This window comes from Staurois parvus, unplaced genomic scaffold (genome assembly GCF_062004578.1).
Source record: "Staurois parvus isolate SC_StPar_1 unplaced genomic scaffold, SC_StPar_1.0 ptg000387l, whole genome shotgun sequence".
NCBI classification, from domain to species: domain Eukaryota; kingdom Metazoa; phylum Chordata; class Amphibia; order Anura; family Ranidae; genus Staurois; species Staurois parvus.
The window spans coordinates 8,626,746-8,651,151 of NW_028318183.1; the positions used below are offsets into that span (position 1 = coordinate 8,626,746).

General features: G+C 42.5%; 1 protein-coding gene across 1 annotated transcript in view; it reads right to left on the bottom strand.

Annotated features, from left to right (window-relative positions):
* FLT1 (fms related receptor tyrosine kinase 1) overlaps positions 1 to 21,546 on the bottom strand; it is an 85,473-nt gene extending 63,927 nt beyond the window's left edge. Inside the window, exon 1 of the mRNA XM_089685842.1 lies at positions 21,193 to 21,546. Coding sequence (XP_089541968.1) covers positions 21,193 to 21,253 — 61 coding nt within the window. The 5' untranslated portion in view covers positions 21,254 to 21,546. The remainder of the gene's footprint in view (positions 1 to 21,192) is intronic.
* Between the last annotated feature and the right edge of the window lie 2,860 nt (positions 21,547 to 24,406).

Here is a 24,406-nt window from a genome sequence, read left to right on the forward strand (position 1 = left end):
ACTAGCTGAGTGATGGAGGAAAACTTAGGGAGAAGAGAAACATTGGAATACTAGTCAGTACAGGGTGCAAAAGTGTATTTGCTTTGGAAGAATAAATCACCTCTAATGTTGGGTGTCCTACATGTGTGGATGTTGCTGCGTTATATAAAACTATTAAAATAGTTTTTCACATTTTAGAATGGGGTGCCCTTTTAAAATTATGGACAGTCTAGAGACACCCCATTGTAGAATGGGGTGCCTCAAGACTGTCCATATTTTTAAGGGGTGCCTCGGGACTGTCCATAATTTCAAAGGGTGCCTTGACTGAAAATAGGTTGAGAAACACTGATCTACACAAACATCTAAACAAACAAGTTGAAATAAATATAGGAATGGGATAGTATAATTCTGTTCAGCCAGTGTTTGTGAGTTACACACCTTTACCACGCTCTACAAACAGAAACATCACTGGGAAAGTTTCTTGTTCATTGGCCAAGGAGGCAATGAGCTGGTTGGAGGCAAAGTGTTGACTACATTCACACAGGTGGCCAGGGACAACAAGTTTACTGCATTCAGAGGCAGCAAAATGTCACCCCTGGCTACTACAACACTCTGTGATATGGCTGTATTAACTGGTTGACTAGCTGTGGCCAGTTTGTGTGCAGTCAGAACCAGGGGCGGACTGACAACTCATGGGGCCCTCGGGCAATAGGGAATCATGGGGCCCCTGTGTCCTTGCCCAAACTCAAAAAAGCCTATGAAAAAGGTACCAGGGGCATCTCATGGGGCCCCCTACTGACCCCGGGCCGTGTCCAAGTTTCCAAATGGTCAGTCCGTCCCTGGTCAGAACTGTATACAAATTCTGCCCTTGGATGCACACTGGCTGCTGCAAGGGTCGGTCAGAGGCTCTACTTGCTCAGATGAGTAGTTTCAAACAGCAGTGGTGTTGGTCATTGATTGACAGAGTAAAAATCTGTCAGCTGCTGCTGTTTACACACAGTGGGGTAGATTCTGGTGCAGTCGTGCATATTAACCAATCAGCTTCTAACATGAACTTGTCCAATTTAGCTTTGACAATAAAACCTAGAAGCTGATTGGTTACTATGCACAGCTGCACCAGATTCTGTGTGCTCCAGTTTTAGTAAATCCCCCCAGAGTGTGCAGGCAGTGTTTCCAACCGCTGGCAAAAATCTACTGATTCTCACTGTTGGCCGTGAATACAGCCATAGGAAGTCGTGACACTAAAGACAATAAGTCTGTCAGCTGCCAAGCAGTGCAGTGTGAGTTATGGGAATCACAAGCCTGGCTAAACAGAATTACAAATGTTCTGGCAGGTAAAACTGTAACCATATACATATCTCGGCTGTGGTTTTTGCTGTTTGCCTGAAGATTTAGTTTGTCTGCTAAGGCATACAATGGGTTAGTTTGGGTAAAATATAGTACAGTACACATTGAAATTCTGGGTAAAGTACCTAGTGTGACTGTTTGTCTTTTTTCTTAGAAAAGTTCAGCGATTACTGGAAACTATGTCAGTTATAGCAGTGACAGGGACATGGTGCCATTTGCTAGATGATGAATCTTTTTTTAGTATTCTGTGAGTGATACTAATAGTTCTAGTCGCTATGTCATGAATCACACAGTGCTTGAAAGTAAATTTCAGAAATAAATGAGGAATCAGTGTGTGGCAGCTAATACCATCATGCTTGTCACCCGTACCTTGCATCAGCTGATTTTTTTTCCTCTTTTTGTAATTTTGTTTTCTTTTATAACAAACTAAGTACCTAATATAATAATAATAATAGTACATACTTTAAATCTGGAGAAAAAGATTGACCATCAGTAATGATTTTGAAAACTTAAACAGTGCTTTGAGGTCAGCTATACAGCTACATAGTTAGTCTGGCTGAAAAAGACAAAAGTCCATCCAGTTCAATTATAAAAAAAGTTATAATCCTACACCCACAGTTGATCCAGAGGAAGGCAAAAAAAAAACAGCAAAGCATGATCCAATTTGCTCCTGCAGGGGAAAAAAATCCTTCCTGATCCCCCGAGAGGCTATCGGATATTCCCTGGATCAACTTTACCTATAAATGTTAGTATCCAGTTATATTCTGTGTGGCTAAGAAACAATCCAGGCCTTTTTTAAAGCAATCCACTGAGGTGGCCAGAACCAACTTTTGAGGGAGTCTCAACTTAAATAACTATCATAAGTCTATAAGGAAAAAATAAAAAAAAAAGCAGAAACGATAATAGAAGAAAAGTAGGAATAAAAATGGAAAACAATTGTGGTTTGAGAGCAAACAAAGGATGCAAGTAAATAAAACATGCAGGGTCAGATCCTATGTCCATCTAAAGAGGATACAAAGGGCAATAATAAAAACCACTTCTTTAGGTACTTCTCCATCGTTGTTTAATGTTTGTCTCTAGTCTTATAAAAGCAGAAACCCCCTAGTGAGGTACGGACTTCTTCAGCTACAGGATGATGCTCAGGGCCTCCTCCTGGCTATCAATAAAACCATGTCAGCTAACAGGGATCACACAACCGTTAAGTTTAAACCAGACAATTAGGAGTTAATCCCCAAACCAGCAAGGATAGACAATGCAGTTGGTTGACCTAGAGCTTGTTTTAAGAAACAGGAGATATCAGTCCAAAATTATTCCAAAGGTAATACTGACCAAAAAATATGCTGGAGTTTTATATGATATAGATTGTAGTTAGACCAAAATTTCTCCAGCTCCCCCAGCAAGTTTAATGAAACAAATATAAGTACCGTATTTTTCGCTCCATAAGACACACTTTTTTCCCCCCAAAAAAGGGGGGAAAATGTCAGTGCGTCTTATGGAGCGAATATAAAGCGGCCAGTCCGGTATTTCTGCCGCCACCATGTCAGAATACCGGGCCGGCCGCTCAGCTGTTCTCTCCTGCAGGGCCTTACCTGTTCCTCGCTCCAGCGCTGCACAGTCTTCCCGCGCTGGCTTCTGTGACAGCCGGGTGCCCACTGCGCATGTGCTGCGCTTTGTGAATGATCCGGTGTCTTCTGGGACACATGACAGGTCCCAGAAGGCGCCGGGCCATTCACAAAGCGCAGCGCTTCTCGCGCATGCGCAGTGGGCACCCGGCTGTCACAGAAGCCGGCCCGGGAAGAAGGAAGGAAGGACAACTCCGCGGAAGTGGGAGCGGGTACCTGTCAAATTCAGGTACCCGCTCCCCCTCCCTCCCCAAAGGTCAGCAGTCTCTGGTCATTCCCTGCACTGTCTGCAGTCTCTGGTCATCCCCTGCACCGTGTCCGCAGTCTCTGGTCATCCCCTGCACCGTGTCCGCAGTCTCTGGTCATCCCCTGCACCGTATCCGCAGTCTCTGGTCATCCCCTGCACCGTGTCCGCAGTCTCTGGTCATCCCCTGCACCGTGTCCGCAGTCTCTGGTCATCCCCTGCACCGTGTCCGCAGTCTCTGGTCACCCCCTGCACCGTGTCCGCAGTCTCTGGTCACCCCCTGCACCGTGTCCGCAGTCTCTGGTCATCCCCTGCACCGTGTCCGCAGTCTCTGGTCATCCCCTGCACCGTGTCCGCAGTCTCTGGTCATCCCCTGCACCGTGTCCGCAGTCTCTGGTCATCCCCTGCACCGTGTCCGCAGTCTCTGGTCATCCCCTGCACCGTGTCCGCAATCTCTGGTCATCCCCTGCACCGTGTCCGCAGTCTCTGGTCATCCCCTGCATCGTGTCCGCAGTCTCTGGTCATCTCCTGCACCGTGTCCGCAGTCTCTGGTCATCTCCTGCACCGTGTCCGCAGTCTCTGGTCATCTCCTGTACTGTGTCCGCAGTCTCTGGTCATCTCCTGTACTGTGTCCGCAGTCTCTGGTCATCCCCTGCACCGTGTCCGCAATCTCTGGTCATCCCCTGCACCGTGTCCGCAGTCTCTGGTCATCCCCTGCATCGTGTCCGCAGTCTCTGGTCATCTCCTGCACCGTGTCCGCAGTCTCTGGTCATCTCCTGCACCGTGTCCGCAGTCTCTGGTCATCTCCTGTACTGTGTCCGCAGTCTCTGGTCATCTCCTGTACTGTGTCCGCAGTCTCTGGTCATCCCCTGTACTGTGTCTGCAGTCCATTGGTTCAGAATATTTTTTTTTCTTGTTTTTCCCCTCTAAAACCTAGGTGCGTCTTATGGTCAGGTGCGTCTTATGGAGCGAAAAATACGGTATACTGTGTGATAATGAGGAACTGTTGCCATAAATAAAGAACATACAGAGTAGAATCTCATCAATGCAGATAAGAGAAACTCTACTTAGGGCCCACCACATATTAAAAGACACTGCCTGATTGGGTACAAACAGGGGCGGACTGACAACTCATGGGGCCCCCGGGCAATAGGGAATCATGGGGCCCCTGTGTCCTTGCCCAAACTCAAAAAAGCCTATGAAAAAGGTAACAGGGGCATCTCATGGGGCCCCCTACTGACCCCGGGCCCTCAGGCACTGCCCGAGTTTCCAAATGGTCAGTCCGCCCCTGGGTACAAATCAATTGAATAACTTACCTAGGTTCTCGTATTACATAGTTTTGGTAAATCTAAAATTGATTGTGCAAAGATTGTACAGTCAGATTGTAACATGTATGGTGACCTCAAGGGCCTGTGTAGACAGGTTTTTGTTTGAATCAAAACTACTTCTCTCCCTGTATAAGTCAATGAAAACCTAAAATCAGAGTAAAGTACCTTAATTCTGATTACAAGGGGGTTGAAGTGGAACTAAACTTCAGAAAATACTCACCTCCACTTTCTAGCGAGTCGGCCAATACATTCCTTATTGGCCACTGTCATCGTCTCTCCTGGCTCCCCGATGCTGGATTTTCAGCCTTTTGATTGGCTATGGGGGGATGAAGTTGCAGGTCAAATAAACCTATTAATGTACTCTGAATGATCTCAATCTGATCTCAAATGCAAGCTGAACGCACCTGAAAGAACACTACATTTGCCCGTCAACGCGAGCCCTTAAATTGGTCAACAAGCCTCAGTTCACCATTTAGCCATTTTCTGCCATGTATTTTATCTAAACCATCAAACACATAATGTTTGAGATAATAATACTGTTTTAAAAAAATGACAGTTGCAGGTTTGAATCCCAATAACAGCACCTGCCTGGAGTTTGCATGTTCTCCCTGTGCTTGCATGGGTTTCCTCTGGGTACTCTGGTTTCCTCATACACTCCAAAGATATGCTGGTAGGCTAATTGGCTCCTGAATAAATTGGCCCTAGTATGTGTATGTATGAATGCATACTGCATTTATGTATACATGTAAAGAGTTGTATAGATTATCTGTGCTATATAAGTACCTGTATTATATAAATAAATAAATACATTTAACAAAGCACATAAACATTGGACATTACTAAAGGGTAAAAAGGGGGACAGAAGAAAGTATTCAAGTTCTGCCTATTGTTTGGTTGTTCAGTAAGCACTTGTACTTTGGGTGCTGTATAGATTGCAGCAGAGTTGAGTTGTCCACAAAGCAAACTAAGGCAGGCATCTAGGGCCCAGAGCATGTTACATCTTTCATGCATAAAACCATGGAATCGACTGGTCAAAGTTGTACACCTGCCTATCAATGTACTTGTAGGCAGTAGGTATCTAATGGGACCATGCCAATACAGACAACGTAAATGGGGTGGCTTCTTTGTGCCATTGCAGTGCTTATCAATGTCAATATTGCGTGGGGGTCAAAGCTGCTATCTTGCCTGTAGCCCCTTTCTGCCCTAATCTGAATCTGGGCTACAGACCTTTTTAAAAGCTTTACTGTTTGTTTTCACACTACAGGTTGTTTGATTAATTGAAAACAATGCACTACCTATTCTATTGCCTGTTCATATTCTAACAGGTATTGTAGTATATCTAAAGCCCAAACATTTTGGCTTTTATCAGTTGCTTATAGAATAGGGATTCACCCTCACTATTTTTTCTGGTGCTCTGTGAGACACTGTGGTGAGTCAATGAGACGGAGTGTGACAAAGAGTGACAATAGAATGTACAAATATTCCAATGGGGACAACTGCTTCCTTGAAAACGGTCTATAAGGGCAGTTCCCCCCACTTTTTAGAGATTTCCTGTTGCATCTTCTGGACAGGAGGTACAAGGAAATCTCAACGGACACAGAAACAAAAAAAAAAAAACAACTGATAAGGGTTTTAAGCCTTACTTAATATATCCAAAAATGAAAACATAGTTAGGCTATATATCCACTTTAAGCAAAGAGGTTGAATTAGTCCAAATACAGAGCTCCCTCCAGGGGAAACAGGTCAAATAAGTTGCATATCTCTACATTTACTACAACATAAAAAAGGAAATTTGTGTACAAATGTAAAAGCTATATAAAAAAATGACTTCAACTTAAACACCATAATAGTAACTGAAAATATGTGCTCCCATGAATACAATATACTTTCTCTTTAATGGCAGCTGACAAAGTGCATCTTGTTTCATTACCTAAATACATAAGCATGCAGTCACACAAGGAAATAAAGGTTTCCATTTAGTTACATGCAACATAAAAGATAAGACCCTATAAAGAAGATAGCTATCCTAGTAGCAGTAGGGAATAGAACACTCCTTAAAAACAAAAAAATTATTTTGCAATGATATTCATAAAATAATGATACATCTGTAACCAGCTATGAGAATCACACTCTCCCAGACCCTGATGAGACTGTATATGTCAAATCATTTTTCATGTCACTGGACTCTTGTTTCATGCAGATTGATTTTTTTTATAAAAGCCATTTGGTAATATAGAGATAAAAAGCTGTGGGGGGGGGGGAGTGTTCATAGAAATCGCATTGCATCCTGGGCAGTGGTGTATTTAAGTTTTGCGCTGCCCTAGGCAACACAACCCCCATGGAGAGGCCCTGACACCAGCCAGTACCCCCCTTCCCCACGAAGAGAGCCTGACATTGACCAACAACACCCCAGGCCCCCGCCCACCTCCACCTGAGAGAGCCTTCCACTACCACCGCCACCCATACACTGGCAACCCCCCCCCCCCACCCTGGCAAGAGATAAGACACCCACCTTCACAGCTCCCTGGGAACAAGAGTCATGCTCTGCATACACCATCAAGCAGCCCGCAGCCTCTCTCAGATCCCACCTGGTCCTCGTGCTGTGCGTGTCCCTTCTTCCTTTCCTTCTTTTAGGGGATAGCACTGCCCAGGGGCGGACTGACCATTTGAAAACCTGGGCACTGCCTGAGGGCCCGGGGTCAGTAGGGGGCCCCATGAGACGCCCCTGGTACCTTTTTCATAGGCTTTTTTGAGCTTGGGCAAGGACACAGGCCCCATGATCCCCTATTGCCCGGGGGACCCCTTAAGTTGTCAGTCCGCCCCTGGCACTGCCCCCCTGAAAAATGCTGCTGCCCCCCTGAAAAATGCTGCCCTAGGCAACTGCCTTGTTTGCCTTGTGGTAAATACACCCCTGATCCTGGGTGCACCTAACAGGCCTTATAGCCTATACAGTACAGCCAATCATAGATGACAGTTTTCATGTATACTTTTATAGATTTACATGTTTATTTTCTAGATTATAGTTATTATTGTAACCTAATTTTTTGTTTCTTTGATCACATACGGCATGCTGGCGTTGATAAATCTTAAAGCACTGCAGGACCTTCTCATTGCATTGAAACTAATATTTGTGTCTTTCATGAGACTGAACAAATCTTTTTTTTTTCACATGTGCTGCAGTTTATTTTTCCAGAATAAAACACATTCAGAATGATCACCTTATCTGTTCTAAGTATGTCCAGTTTTGTGTTACCAAAAAAATTACACAGTTGATTCCTACAGCACTCAACGAGAAAAAGAAGCAGCAAATACAATATGACTATTGTAGCTTAGTGTAAAGGTGTCAGATCCTCACTGTACTTACTAAAAACCAACACAGTCATGCCATGATATCAGCTAAGCAGTTACAGTGGGAGTCCATGTAAAAAGAAAGGTAAGAGCTGCAATCCTTTTAAAGGGAACCTGTCAGTAAAAAATAGTGCTGGATATGCAGTGGTTCAAACACTGGTTAGATGAGGAAAAAAGTTTCCCCCAAGACAAAGTGTTGAGTCAAATAAAAGGTATTTAAATACAAATCTCTACTGCTGGATAATATGCAATGGCAGGCTAAATAGTAAAAGAAAAAGCACATTTTGAAGTGTCTCAGCCGGCTGTTACACAGAACAAGTTGCCACACACATGGGAACCTTGGGCAATTTCTGCTACTCTCATCCAGCTTTTTGCTGCAAAAACAACAAAACACTGTGAAAAGATCTAAAATGTTTGTAGTAGGTCACCTTGATCTATTCAGTTGTTTTTGAGATTGAAAGTTGATGGAAAGTGGAAAAAATTGCCTTGTGTGTGGTCAATATAAGCTTTATAAAGATTGATCAGAGACAATTTCAAAGGATTTTCAACATTCAGTAAACATTTCTGTAGTCTAAATTATGCTGCAATATTTGGTTTTTTTTTAAAAAGAAAAAAAACCCAGAAAGAAAACGCATCTATAGGATATCTATTTTGAAGTAATTACTGGAAGACTTCAGTGTTTCTAATCCAAAGAGCAAAAAATGTAGCCACAAGAATCTGAATTTCAACAGAGTTTGCTTCAGCCAAGAATTCAAGTCCTATGTTCAGTCATCCTAGGTCCTGAATCATGTAACTAATTGCTGAGAGAAACAAACAGAAACAGTAGAAAACTGGTATCCCATGTTGTTGATAGCACCTGATCAGGTCATTGCTCTAAAATGCATTCACTTGAGATAGCCAACAAGAACAGCAGCAATATTCCAGATGGAAAACATTTTAGATAAGCCTCACGTGGCACATTTATGGAAGTTCACACAAAGGACTTCCATACTCCAACATTCTGCCACGAAAAAGGTTTTTCAGAAGATCATCTAGCCCAAAAGAGGGTCCAGTGCTTAGGAAAGCACAATTATCCTACCATTACGGTGTTGTAACAAGAAGAAAAAATTGCAACAGCACATTCCTTTATCGGAACTTGCTTGACCAGTGGCGTCACAAAGTAGATTGTCCAATTAGAATCTGTTTTGTATTCTTCTATTCCACTATACAAGTCCTCCTTGGCAACTGGTCCCCACTCACAAGCCTTACCAGCAGCTCTGATCCTGGCTGCTGAGTGAAAATGCCAGATAAGAGCTCATCCAAGCTCAGCAAAGTAAAGTCCACAAGATGAACAGCATTGATTAATCTTCTGGATACATTAACAATGAAATCTTACCTGGAACCTCCATCACTACAATTACACCTATCCTTGAGTTAAATGTGTCAATGAGGGAGATCCCATGCTAGGCTACCTTCTTAATGTTTCTAGAATAATAATGTTTTGTTGATTGCTTGAATATTTGGTGGGGTAAAATACAGTGGTAATGACACTAAATGCCGAGTGAGAAATTATTTTCCACCTCAAGCATATGACCACACGTACTGAGGTTCTCCAGGTAGCATCTTAGCTGAATCTGAGTTTAACATTGGAGCCCAATCTCCATATATGCCTTGTTAGGAAAATGCAACATTTAATACCATCAGTGTGAGACCAGTCTGGATTTGGGGATTTCATGTAATTTGTCCATAGAACTAATCTAGGACATGTAGCATAATAAATACTCTTTATGTGTTTCAACATGTAATGACTCCATTGTGATGTGGTTTTACTATTAATACTTTGTTCTGCTTCTGGTTTTGTTTTTAGACCACATTTCTTGGTATTGTGGTGTAATAAACTGTAATCAGCAAGGGATTGTACACTTGCATAAGCTGTAATCACTCCTACACCTTATGAAGAATTTATAGCAACGTGCTAATTTCAACTTCAGCCATACCCAGTATTCCAAGAAGCTGAAATTGTGAACACTGCCCACATTAGGACAACTGCTGCTCATATTCCCAAGTGGAATCCATAACCTGTCAATCTATTTTAGGAAAAGTAAAATATGTTTGAAAAAAAAAGTGCCCTTATAGGGCATAGGCCAGAAGGTCTCAAGTGTCTAATTTGGAACTCCAGGTATTGGGGTACCATTGCTTTGTACTTCCAGGCAATACTCAAAATATGTATTAATAAAACTTGCGATGAATCAGCAAGAATTGGGTCATGTATGGCTTGCACAGGGGTTGCTAATAATGCACTGGATCACTACAAGTGTTCAATACTGCACAGAAGGACTTTTTATGTAACACTATTATTTGTGAGCATTGTTATATATTCCCTGGAGGGTAAAATGTGTTTGAGTACAAGCAAACATTTCACCACTCATTGTTCTCTATAAGACATCTGTCAAGAAATGGCCAGGCCTTTTGCTGAAAACAAAGGGTTCTTAATAAGTAGTAGATATACAACTTTATGCAAATAGCAATCAGACGTGGTATTTTTTAGAATGTTAGGAGAAAACTGGAACACGTAGAGGAAATCTACAAAAACCTGGGAGAACATACAAACTCTATGCATAGAAAGACCATTTGTGGAAGAAAGGATGCTGCCCACCCAGAACAATTAAGCAGACACAGAATGGTGCACGTTAAGAAAGCATCAATTCATCAGCAAGAAGTAGAAAATAGTCAATGGTGCACAAGTCTAACTGCTCTTAGCTTCAAAACAGCTAGCATAGCTACTACAACTACTTTAGATGGTTTGTCTCCAAATGGACATCAATTCTAAAGATAGTGAGGGTCAGCAATGTTAAAAATCTAACTAAAAATTTCTTGAGTCTTGAGAACGCCCGATGGGAGGGGCGAAATGCGTTGACGCATTTCCGGTCTTTACCTCGTACGTCTGACATCACTTCCGGTGAGTGGAACGCACGCTGAGCGGTGCGTTCCAGCGGCCATTTTTGGGATCTGTGCATGGTTTTCTCTGTGGAGCTTTTGCTGTACCCTGGAGCTGTGATGTGAGATTCCTGAGGAGGCTGTATATTATTCATTTTCCATCTGGAAGAGGTTGTTTCAATAAATGTGCCTTTTTAAAGTGGTTGAAATGTGAGTGGCCTTAATCTTTGATTTTATTGAAAATAGCAATTAGCAATATCACACTATCTGAGATTTTTTTCTCCCTGGTTGAATGGTGGAGCCTATTCTGATGGTGAGGAATCCTATAGAGTGGATACGAAAGAGGGTTTAGGATCCCATTAAATTCCTAAAAGGCGTTTCATTCACCAAAATCTAGTGAGTGTAATTGATGTTGGTTTGCACGGGTGGAAGTTTTTACTTTGCATCTGAAGAATTTCTGGATTTCTTATCTCTACACGAATTTTTTGTGATTCACGAACTTTTGGTGTCTATTATTATGATGGACTTTCACTACTAATATTATTTATGATATATTGAGTATTATTATGCACTTTATAGATTGATTATATTTAAAGATCTATGTTTGCGCTGTTTATTTATAATTGTCACAATGTTAAAAATTCATTATACTTTTTATACCTTAGAAAGAGTCCTTGTTAGGATTGAATAAAGAACTTCAAAGCCCTGAGATGATAGTGCAGGGGTCTCCAAACTGTGGTCCAAGAGCCATATTTGGCCCTTTGCTACCCTTTATCCCGGCCCTTGGGGAACTATTCCTCCCACTGAGACCAACAACGGGGCAGTACTTCTTCCACTGAAACCAATGTTAGGGCACTATTCTTCCCATTAATACCACTGATGGGGCACTACTCCTATTGACCATCAACTCTGAGGCCATGTTTATTCTCACTAATGCTGGGGCCAGGACATTTTCTGTCCTCGCTGGCCCTAATCTGGCCCTCCTAAAGTCTGAAGGACAGTATACTGGCCCTTTGTTTGAAAAGTTTGGAGACCTCTGTGATAGTGGTTGCTCAGTGAGCCACAGTGGTGCCAATTACATTGGCCAGTTGCCATGTCTTAAGCCCATAAACACTTTAGGGGAGATTTACTAAAACTGGAGCACTCAGAATCTGGTGCAGCTGTGCATGGTAGCCAATCAGCTTCTAACTTCAGCTTGTTGAATTAAGCTTTAACAATAAAACCTGGAAGCTGATTTGTTTCTATGCAGAGCTGTACCAGATTTTGCAAGATGCAGTTTGAGTAAATAACCACCTTTGTATAAATTGTAATTCCAAATTATGTTTAGATAGCTAACTCAGCATATTCACCCAGAACGTAGTTAAAGAACTTTAGTTTTTCCAGCAATGCAAGCAACTTTGCAACTTTGCCTGGAAAGATGACCAAACCACTGTGGAATGCAGTAAAATACAACTGGTAATGAGGTTTGTGGGCACAATTTGGGCTTCAGTAGGCTCCTTTGTATCATGAGCGATTGTAACAATTATTAATACTGAATGTAACCCCACATGTTTTATTGGGCACAACACTCACTGTTTATTTTATTTCATCATAAGAAAAACAATATGATAAAAAATGGCCTCCAATACTGAACACATGAGTAGTTGTAAATCTACAAGATAAGTGAGCTAAGTTCTTTGCTCAAACAGCCTCCTGGTGCTTTCAAGATGGTCAGTAGTCAAATACATAGGCACCGCCATATGTCGAATTTAAATAGCTAAATCTGACTGAAGACCATAACATCATCTAAGCATTGTATTAAAATTTACAATGGCCATCACAAACTTAATTTAACTTACAAACTCCTCCACCTAACCTCCTCCTTCACACTCACACAATACACTCAATCCTCCACCCACATCAATGGGAACACCCTGGACCTCATTTTCTCCCACCTCTGTACCCTCAACCACTTCACTAACACCCCCTTCCCTCTCTCCGACCACCACCTCCTCACGTTCTCCACCTCCCCTTCCCCTAACTCCCCCCCCCCAGTGCGCCAAACCATCACCAGCCGCAACCTCCGCAACCTGCACCCGGCCCCCCTCCACTCGGCTGCCGACCGCTTACACGACAGCATCCTTCCACTGTCATGTCCTGACCTAGCCACCTCCACGTACAACGACTCACTATCAGCTACCCTAGACTCTCTGGCACCCCTAACCACACGCAACATCAAACCCAGACCGCTCCAACCATGGCAGAACGACCACACTAAATGCCTCAAACGTCGCAGTCGTGCGCTGGAGAGACTATGGCGCAAAACCAGGTCCCCTCATGCATTCTCCCTCTACAAATCTGCCTTCCTCACCTACACCTCCTCCCTCCACGCCGCCAAGCAGGCCTACTTTGTTAACCTGATTAACACCCTCTCCACCTGCCCTCGCCGACTCTTCTCCACCTTCAACTCCCTGCTCTCTCCCCCCCCTCCTCCACTCAGTACCTCACTTACCGCCCACGAGATTGCCACTCATCTCCATAACAAGATTGACGCAATCCGCAAGGACATAGTCAACTTGCAATCTACCTCCCCATGTAGCCTCCCCCCTTCCATCACCCCCTCATCTCTCCCCTCTTCTGACCTCGCAACGGCACTGCCCCCCACCACACCCAAGGCCCTGCCTACCGTAACCCCCCCATCACTGCACTCCTTCAGCCCTACTACCACTGAGGAAGTCAGCAGAGTCTTCTCAAAAGCCCGCCTCACTACCTGCCCCCTGGACCCTATCCCCTCTCAACTCCTCCGGTCACCCCCCTCTTCCCTCATCCGCTCCCTTACCCACATCTTTAATCTCTCCCTCTCTACTGGCGTCTTCCCCTCCCCCCTAAAACATGCGCACATCACCCCCATACTCAAAAAGCCCTCCCTGGACCCCACTGACCTCAACAACCTCAGACCAATTTCCCTGCTGCCACTCACTTCCAAGCTCCTTGAGCGCTTGGTCTTCGATCGCCTAAGTGCCCACCTGACTGACAGCAACCTCCTTGACCCACTACAGTCCGGCTTCCGTCCCCTTCACTCCACCGAAACTGCCCTCCTCAAAATCACCAACGATCTACTAACCGCCAAAGCCAAAGGCGACTACTCTGTCCTCCTCCTCCTAGACCTCTCCACGGCCTTTGACACAGTCGACCACCCCCTCCTCCTTAATAAACTACTCTCCCTTGGCATCAGAGACACCGCTCTCTCCTGGTTCTCGTCCTATCTATCCCAACGCTCCTTCAGCGTTTCCTACAACGGTGCCACCTCCTCCTCACTCCCCCTCTCTGTTGGGGTCCCCCAGGGCTCTGTCCTTGGACCCCTTCTCTTCTCCATCTACACCTCCTCCCTTGGCAAACTCATACACTCCCACGGCTTCAATTACCACCTCTATGCTGATGATACTCAAATCTACCTATCCACCCCTCACCTCACCCCCACATTCTCCGCCCGCATCACTCACCTCCTAAACGACATCTCTGACTAGATGTCGCTCCATTTCCTCAAACTCAACCTCTCCAAAACCGAGCTTCTCATCTTCCCCCCAGCCCGCGCCCCCCCTTCCCATCCTTTCCATCACTACCAACAACACCACCATCAATCCCGCCCAGCAAGCCAAGGTCCTTGGCGTCATTCTGGACTCAAACCTTTCCTTTCAACCTCATATCAAATCTCTCACAAACACATGCAGGCTCCACCTCCGGAACATCTCCAAGATACGCTCCTTCCTTACCCCAGACACCACTAAACTACTAGTACACTCCCTGATTATCTCACGCCTGGACTACTGCAACTCCCTCCTCACCGGCCTACCCCAGTGCAGGCTCTCCCCGCTTCAGACCATCCTGAACTCAGCGGCCAGACTCATCCACCTCACCAGCCGCTCCACCTCTGCCACCCCCCTCTGCCTCTCCCTCCACTGGCTCCCCAATGCCCAACGCATTAAATTCAAATTGCTCACCCTGACCTATAAGGCCATTCACAACACTGCCCCTAACTACCTCACCGACCTGATTCCCAGGTACCACCCTACCCGTACCCTTCGCTCTTCACAGGACCTCCTTCTATCTTGCTCCCTGGTCTCCTCCTCCCACGCACGACTGCAAGACTTCTCCAGGTCCTCCCCCATCCTCTGGAACTCACTACCCCAATCCATCAGACTGTCACCTTCCCTCCTCACCTTCAGGCGCTCCCTGAAAACCCACCTCTTCAGGGAAGCCTACCCCACCCTCACCTAACAGCCGCTGCCCTTCCCTCCTCCTACCACTCCATCCCCCACAGCCGTTTCCTCCTGTGCCTCTACCCCCTCCCTCCTAGATTGTAAGCTCGAAAGAGTAGGGCCCTCTTACCCCTTGTGTACTGTTTGATGCTACTGTTCTGTTTCATGTATTGTCCCCCCTCTATTGTACAGCGCTGAGCAAACCCTTTGGCGCTATATAAACTCGATAAATAAATAAATAAATGTACTTTTGCATCAGTACACAGTATTGCAATGAATGTCATAATGTCCTAATACTGTTTGCAATTAAAGATTATTGAGAACCCCTACATTTCTGCAGTTTGTGTGGGTAAATCTTGGTAACATATCTGTTTCAGGTCTCTGATTTCAAATCATCAGGAGTTTAAATGACTGGAAACTGACCTGTCCCAAACATCACAATCTATGACTCATTTGTATAATGACTTTATAACAAAACAGAGAATATTTCTTTAGTTTAAAAATGAAAAGTCAAACATTCATTTACATGAAGTAGAGTTCTCTTACACTAATGAAGTGTTGGTTTGATAAAGACTTGGGAAGTTTGACTTCCTGGCTGACACTCTTAGGAAGGTGAGTCTTAGTCACCTAGATAAAAGAAGGCAAGACTGAGTATGATGGAGTGTGTTACAGGAAATTAAAGTGGAAACAGAGGGGAACAAGGAGACATGCACTCAGGTAAAAGGAAGTAAATTGGTCTATTTATAGGTGAAAGCTGGGAACTGGGAAGAACACAGCCTAGGATATGGGAAGGTCATTTCCTTTGATATCAGGAAAAAGTCTATTTAAGGTAATTAGGAAAAACAGGGATGTCCACTTGCGTAGAAGAGACAGGAACAGAGAAATAGCTGGGACAGACTGTGACATGAGAGGGCTATAAAGACAAGAATCAGAGATGGGGATGGGAAACTTAAAAGTTTACTGTGAGTCATTGAATGAGTGAGAAATGAATGTAAAGATGGACCAGATCAAGTGTAAAATTGAATACATCTTACATGTCTACAAATGCCAATCTAGAGTCAGAGGAAAGTTAGAAGTCCTTATCTGCTTACTTGTTCTGGGTCACAGACTCAAAGTATTGATAGGGGTCAGCACGATAGCCATGCAACAAATATTTTTATAGGATGAGTTTGGCAAAGATAGTCACCATGTCCTGATAACAAGTTTTTTTTTTTATAGTGGGGAAGCTAATGTTTTTCAAATGCCAATGATTTGTTGCAAGATGGTTCAGGTCAATCATGTGATCAGTAAAGGATTTCCCTATGCAGAAGTACCCAAATAAGATAGGTTTGTATATATCTTACACACAATATTTTTTTACAATCAATGCTTTCAGGAATTTGGGAATAATTCCATAGGCATTCAAATAATTTCAAATTTTTAAAATAATAAACTGAAGTTAAAAAGTGCTATTTATGTCTTTGTTTTTTTTTTTAACTTTATGGTTTGATGTTGATTAAAAAGCTATCAGGCTGAACATGTTCAAGTTTCAATTGAAACAATACCAGATCACTCTCACATGCTTGCTTGGGACTGGTGTGCTTTTTCACTGTAGGAAACAAACTACTAGCGCAGGGTGATCTAATGGGCTAGACAAAAAGACATCTTACAGCTCATTGAACTGTATGAACTAATGCAATGGAATGAGCCACAATGTTCCCTCTGACTGAGCAGACTAACACATCTATGGCTATGGGACTGCCTCTAGCATCTCCAACAAAAAAACACCAGCCGGGAGCTTTGGGCAGTCTGTGTACCCAGAGAGTTCAATTTCTGCAGGTTTCTGTACAAACACATAGATACCACAGAATGCCAGAAACACTAATTAGATTCTGTTCAGAAGATCGCCCTGCAACAGAGTTATGACTAGAAACATACACCTTATTAAAGTTCCATAGGGTGGGATGTTGAGGTGGAAAGCATTGAGGTAAGAGCATGCTACTAAGCAGATGTTTATAAATCAACTTCTTTGTAGAATCCATACAACTATCCACCTGGCAAAGTTGAAGTACAGTAGATGTAAAGTAAGACATATTGCTGGTCCTGAACTTCGGATAAGATAAGGATTCATACAGCTAATGGAATTAAGTACCTGAGAGCCTCCCATGTAAAATGTCATTCACCCAAATATCCTTTTATCTATTTGGAGTGGCTTCTTGGTACCATTTCACCATGGCACAGTAAAATCTACCTCAGTGCTGTGACATTAGAAAGAACTTTACCGTAAGGGGTTTAATATTGTGGCTTCCCAGCAATGAAGATTCATTTTAAAACAATTCAACACACAAAAATTACCACTGTATACCCAATATACAGACACTCCCCAGTGGATGCTGAACCATATTGCGTAGGCTATAAAGTGCAAAGGCAGCTGATACTACAACATTCCCAATAGAGAACAATGAGAAAGTGGCTAAAAATTCTCTATTCATCCATCTACTTTATTTTTCCTGGTATCTAAAAGTTGTCAGTATGAATTTTGTAAACTACCTATTTGCCATTCCAGTGTGCCAAAGAGCTCACTCATGCTGCTTAGTTACCTTTAGTGTATGTCGTAGTTTCACCACCTGACCAGGTGTATAGAAATGAAAAGATGAGAGCATTTTTACCAACATTTCTGGTATTTTAAATCACACAAGGTCCTCTGTGCTGGTGTAAAAGATAGAATTTTTGTAATGACCTCCTTCTAGATAATGGTTCCACACTGAAAATCAACCATGTGTTAGCACAAAACAAAAGCCATGACCTTCATTTAAAACGTTCTTTAGGCATGCCTATTATACTAATACATACCTGCAGTGAATGATATGCCATACAGTTCCAACAATTAATGGATTGTACTACTATAAGTAAAGTCCAATTTATCATGCAGCACTGATAAATATCTGAATGTGATTTGATATATAAAAAATGATAGTATGTAAAAAAGCACTCATCGCCTATGGACATTGCATCATTAGTAATACATGAATATTTAGTTATTGATGATTATGGTAATGTATATTGCCACAAATCTTTTCAATATAACTTAGCTACTGATATACATTGTAAAACTTAGTGAGATAATAATTACTAACTGTAGAGTAAACTATTTATGGTTCTTTCAACCTGTGATGGTTTGAACTGAATTTTAGAATAAGGAGCTTTCCAGTCACCAAACGATGCAAGGGGTCAATGATCAAAGAGTCTCCTGTATGTTTTCATATCATTCCAGAAACGGTGTAGGCCAACAAAATCAAAAGTAATGAGCTTGAATGACTGGCTGAGGTTTTCTGCAAATCCTTTTGGAAGTATCTGCTGCAGGACCTCAACATTTCAAACTCATTATTACTATGTAAAATAATGAATGATAGAGTGATCTAGTATTGCATTTTACTACAAATAGTGCCATTGTTAGTTTTACACTGTCTAATATCTTTTCCATGATGAACAGCTTACCGAAAATGCAAATAATGCCCAGGGATCTTTTTGCCAGATCATCCATTGGCATTTAGTTTCATCTGCGCAGTAAACTCTATTTACGAGCCACTTCAATGCTTACAGTCATTGCAGACTATATACCATTTAGCTGGTCAAACAACACTTACATAACTGTTCCCATTCAAACACCATTGACTGGCCATACAAATGTCTAATTTGTATTGCATGCAATACAAATGCTTCAAACTTATATAAACCCTAGCTGTACTATCAATTACAATGATATTTCTTGCTATACAACCACAAAATGCCAAACTCTCATACACGTGCTGGTATGTGTCCAACCAAAAAAAACAAAATCTGCAATTCTATAGTGCAATAAAATTCCTTCAATCTCACAGATTTTTGACATTCAAACTGTGATTATTGGAGTAGTTTTGTGGCCAATTGAACATCTACTGTCTCTTCTATACACTTTAACTGAAGTAAAGAAATAGGGTATATGCATCTCTGTTTAGAACTGTTGGAAACCTCTACTATCTTCAAAATCTATCATCCCCTGTCTCTCAGCCTCTTCTATTCTACCCGTAATCGTGACCAGCCCACCCAAATCAGATGTTTTAATCGTGCATGTTTGTGGGCCTATCACTTACAGATATCTTATACCTCTTGGGGATTCCAGGGCTGGGAATTCCCAGCTGTTGGTGTGATATCCTCCCTCTCATCCTGCTGCAGCAGGGTGAGTCTCCCACTGTCTGCCGCTGTCTCTTTACTGAAAAATAAATGAAACTTCCAGAGGGACACCTATATTAGATATTGGAGAGTGGACTGCCTAGGCAAAGTCAGACATTTCATCAATGGAATACCTAAGATATAATAAGCTGGAAAAAAATGTTATTTGAATGATCTTAAAACTAAAATGATTAGTCCAGTCTTTTCATTGAATATGTTTACATGTCATAGTAACAAAATCAATTTAGATCACACACCATTATCCAGTCAGAGAATGTCAGTGATAATGAACCTCATCTCCAGCTTCCAGGTGTCAGCTGCCTGGTAGGAATTCCCTTCTTTCCAGCTTATGTTCACAAAGGCATATTAAGGGGAATTTAACAAATAGCATTATCCTCTGCAACTGTTTAAGCATTTGAAGTGAACAAAGTTACAGAGTAAAAAGTACTCCTTGAGTAAATCACCTCCATAAAATTTGAATCTTGATAATAGTAAAGAGTTATTTGTTAGAGTGCAATTCATTTGCCCAATGATCACACGTTGGGGGAGAGTTACTAAAATTGGATACACAGATTCTAGTGCATCTGTGCATAGTAACCAATCAACTTCTAACTTCAGCTTGTTCAATTAAGCTTTGACAATAAAACCTGGAAGCCGATTGGTTACTATGCACAGCTGCACCAGATTCTGTGTGCACCAGTTTTAGTAAATTTCCCCCATTATGACAATCAATAATAACAAAAAATAATATCCCATTCAGATTCCTATACACACAAATAATAACTGATGTAAACTCCAGTTCCAACTATGCTTCCAAGAGGTAACATCAGCATCCATAAAGCACCAACACAACTCCAGAAAAGTCATCATTTTAACAACATAAAAGAACTATTTCACCAACCACTTGGAGCTAATACATACTATAAAGCCATAAAGTAACTCTAATATTGACACTTTTAAACAGCTCCTAGACTCCTATTCAGACCTTGATCACAAATTAATGCCCTGATGGTTGCCCCAATTTTTACACAAATATGCAGAAAATATTACATACAAATACTATGATATGTTCCACATTTGCGACTGTAATCAAATACAATCTTGTGATAAAAATAATATGATAAGCTTAAATGGCATTATATGGAAACATCACATGCTGCTTTAGAGCATCACCATGCCAACTTGAGAATACTTTAGGTTTTAAAGCAAACGTAGTCAACCTGTAAGTTCCTAAGTTGCTAGTTCTTGGACTGTCTGAAGGCCAGAGTAGAGTTAACTTGAAACCTGGATATAGGTAGTTTTTCAAGGATTAACAAGCCTTTTAAACTAAAAAGCTTACTTATTTATAGTTATTGTTTGTTGTTTTTGGTAAACTGGGATTTGTAGTTTTGGCTTGTGGTCCTACTGTGCACAACATACGCCTACTATCTCAAACCCTTTCTTTTCTACATCACCCAGTTTTTAGGGTCTCAGAACAATTGATCTGCCTATTTGGCACTTGCTTTTAATACGATATGTATAAATGTCCGCACTTTTGATACTTATGGTAATAACAGAAAGCAATCCGACGGGTCTGTGCATCACTTCTGATGATTGGGCCATGCAAGCATTATGAGTCTCCTATTGTGACCTCCGGATCTCTTGGTCAGCTGGATGGGAGCAGGTCCTTGGTAGGTCCCTTTGGTTCAAAAATTCAAGTGAGGGCAGCCATAACTTTCCAAAGCCATCGTTCTTGGTGGTGCATTTACACCCTCCTTGGCCAACTTTAGACAACAAAGGAAGGCAAGTTATGATGAATTAGAGTCTGCTCCAGGTCAACCAAATTTACACACTGGTTCTACTGTTGAAGTGTAATTCTGAAAGTTCACTTGTGCCTATTTGTTTCATATAATTCTAAAACAGCCATTCACCAAGTAGAGGCAATGGAGTTAAAATCTAGAAAAAGGTGACAGGTGAGATGGAAAGAGCATTGCACCTACCTGTTAACATCAGGCATCCAAACAGCAGACAGAGCATGGCCACCGTGACACAGCTTAACATGTCTGAGCAATCCTAGTTCTGCCCCAGATCCCACAACGGTCAGGTAAGTAGCTGCTAAAGCACCAGCAACAATAAATAAAGTGTTGTGAGTTTCCAGCAGTTAATGCAGCACCTCCTCTGTGGTCCTCAGACTGATGTAAGCGTATCCTGTACTAGAGCAACTTTCCAGCAGCAGCACTATGTACGGTCCTGTCTCTTCACCAGATTCCTGCTGAATGCCTACAGCACAGCAGTGTGTCCTTAGCTGCAGAGTGGGACGGAATATACTGAAGGATAGGGATACAGTGCTGAAACCTCTGGGACATATCCATTCATTGTGAAAAGGCAAATTCTCACACCCCTGATATAACCACATGTAACTGATGGCATGTGTGGCCACCTCCCTGGCTGTGACATCACCAGTATAAAAGGACAGTTCGCCCTCTGTGTCACCCAGCACATACAGACCTGAACTGGTCACAGCTGCTAGTCTAGCATCAGTCATCCCTACAGATGTGGTTTAGATATACCGGTCCTGTGTATCCCAATACTGGGCAAAACTGAACAGAACTTTCCTGATTTCATCTATGAAGTGTCCCTGAAGGCGCACATTTCTCAGTGTTTACATACAACTGCATTGTACCTATGTATTATTGTCCTACTGGGCCGAACTGAACAGAACTTTCCTGATTTCATCTATGAAGTGTCCCTGAAGGCACACATTTCTCAGTGTTTACATACAACTGCATTGTACCTATGTATTATTGTCCTACTGGGCCGAACTGAACAGAACTTTCCTGATTTCATCTATGAAGTGTCCCTGAAGGCACACATTTCTCTGTGTTTACATACAACTGCATTGTACCTATGTATTATTGTCCTACTGGGCAGAACTGAACAGAACTTTCCTGATTTCATCTATGAAGTGTCCCTGAAGGCACACATTTCTCAGTGTTTACATACAACTGCATTGTACCTATGTATTATTGTCCTACTGGGCAGAACTGAACAGAACTTTCCTGATTTCATCTATGAAATGTCCCTGAAGGCACACATTTCTCAGTGTTTACATACAACTGCATTGTACCTATGTATTATTGTCCTACTGGGCCGAACTGAACAGAACTTTCCTGATTTCATCTATGAAGTGTCCCAGATGGCGCACATTTCTCAGTGTTTACATACAACTGCATTGTACCTATGTATTATTGTCCTACTGGGCAGAACTGAACAGAACTTTCCTGATTTCATCTATGAAGTGTCCCTGAGGGGCGCACATTTCTCAGTGTTTACATACAACTGCATTGTACCTATGTATTATTGTCCTACTGGGCAGAACTGAACAGAACTTTCCTGATTTCATCTATGAAGTGTCCCTGATGGCGCACATTTCTCAGTGTTTACATACAACTGCATTGTACCTATGTATTATTGTCCTACTGGGCAGAACTGAACAGAACTTTCCTGATTTCATCTATGAAGTGTCCCTGAAGGCACACATTTCTCAGTGTTTACATTCAACTGCATTGTACCTATGTATTTTTGTCCTACTATTACAATTGCTTGTGATGGGCAATATAACACATATGTTGGTTTTGGCAGTAACAATGTAAACTTTGCTATTTAAAGAAAAGATGGTAAATATAGAAACAAATTAAAATGTTTAGGAGTGCTATGCACAAATAAGAACACATTTGTACAAAAATAACATATATGGCTATTTTCTGCATGGAGCACAGTTTCTTGCTTGCATAGCTAGCAGAAGATCCTGCGTAAAATACACACCTAATGTCCTTGCATTTACAATTTTTACGCATGTATGTGTATATGTGTTCATTATTATTATTATAGTATTTAGAGATGAGCGAATCGAAGCATCCGAAGTGGAATTCGAGTCGAATATCGGAAAAATTTCGATTCGTGCCGAATCCGAAAAACAGCCTAATTCGGACGCGCGAATCGAAATTTTTCCGAAAATGGCGGCTGACATGTGCGGCGACGGAGCGGGGATGTCGGGGAAGGCGCGCAGACAAGGCGCGCTGCCCCATAATGCATTCCTCAACGACATGTGATCGCATCAGCCAATCAGCAGCCAGCCAGCCAGCACTGTGTAATGGTCGAGGTATATATAGCGGCCATTTTGGAAATCTTCATTTGCCTGCAGTCATTGAACAGAGGCAGACCGCTCTGTACTAGGGACAGGGACAGAGTTAGGGCCACAGAAACGAGAATTGGGGACAGAGAGAAGTTACTTAGGGACAGAGAACCATTACTCAGGGACACAGACTTGTTAATGAGGGCCACAGAATCGTTATTTAGGGACAAAGAAACGCTAGTTAGGGCCACAGAATTCATACTCAGGGACAGACAGAATTGTTACTCAGTGCCAGAGAATTGTTACTTAGGGCCACAGAAACGTTATTAGGGCCACAGAATTTTTACTCAGGGACAGACAGAATTGTTACTGAGTGCCAGAGAATTGTTACTCAGGGACAGACAGAATTGTTACTGAGTGCCAGAGAATTCTTAGGGCCACAGAATTCATTCTCAGGGACAGACAGAATTGTTACTCAGGGACAGACAGAATTGTTACTGAGTGCCAGAGAATTGTTACTCAGGGACAGACAGAATTGTTACTGAGTGCCAGAGAATTGTTACTCAGGGACAGACAGAATTGTTACTGAGTGCCAGAGAATTGTTACTCAGGGACAGACAGAATTGTTACTGAGTGCCAGAGAATTGTTACTCAGGGACAGACAGAATTGTTACTGAGTGCCAGAGAATTGTTACTCGCACAGACACAAAATTGTTACTTGCACAGACACAGAATTGTTACTCGCACAGACACAGAATTGTTACTCAGGGCCACAGAATTCATACTCAGGGATAGACAGAATTGTTACTGAGTGCCAGAGAATTGTTACTCAGGGACAGACAGAATTGTTACTGAGTGCCAGAGAATTGTTACTCAGGGACAGACAGAATTGTTACTGAGTGCCAGAGAATTGTTACTCGCACAGACACAAAATTGTTACTTGCACAGACACAGAATTGTTACTCGCACAGACACAGAATTGTTACTCAGGGCCACAGAATTCATACTCAGGGACAGACAGAATTGTTACTGAGTGCCAGAGAATTGTTACTCAGGGACAGACAGAATTGTTACTGAGT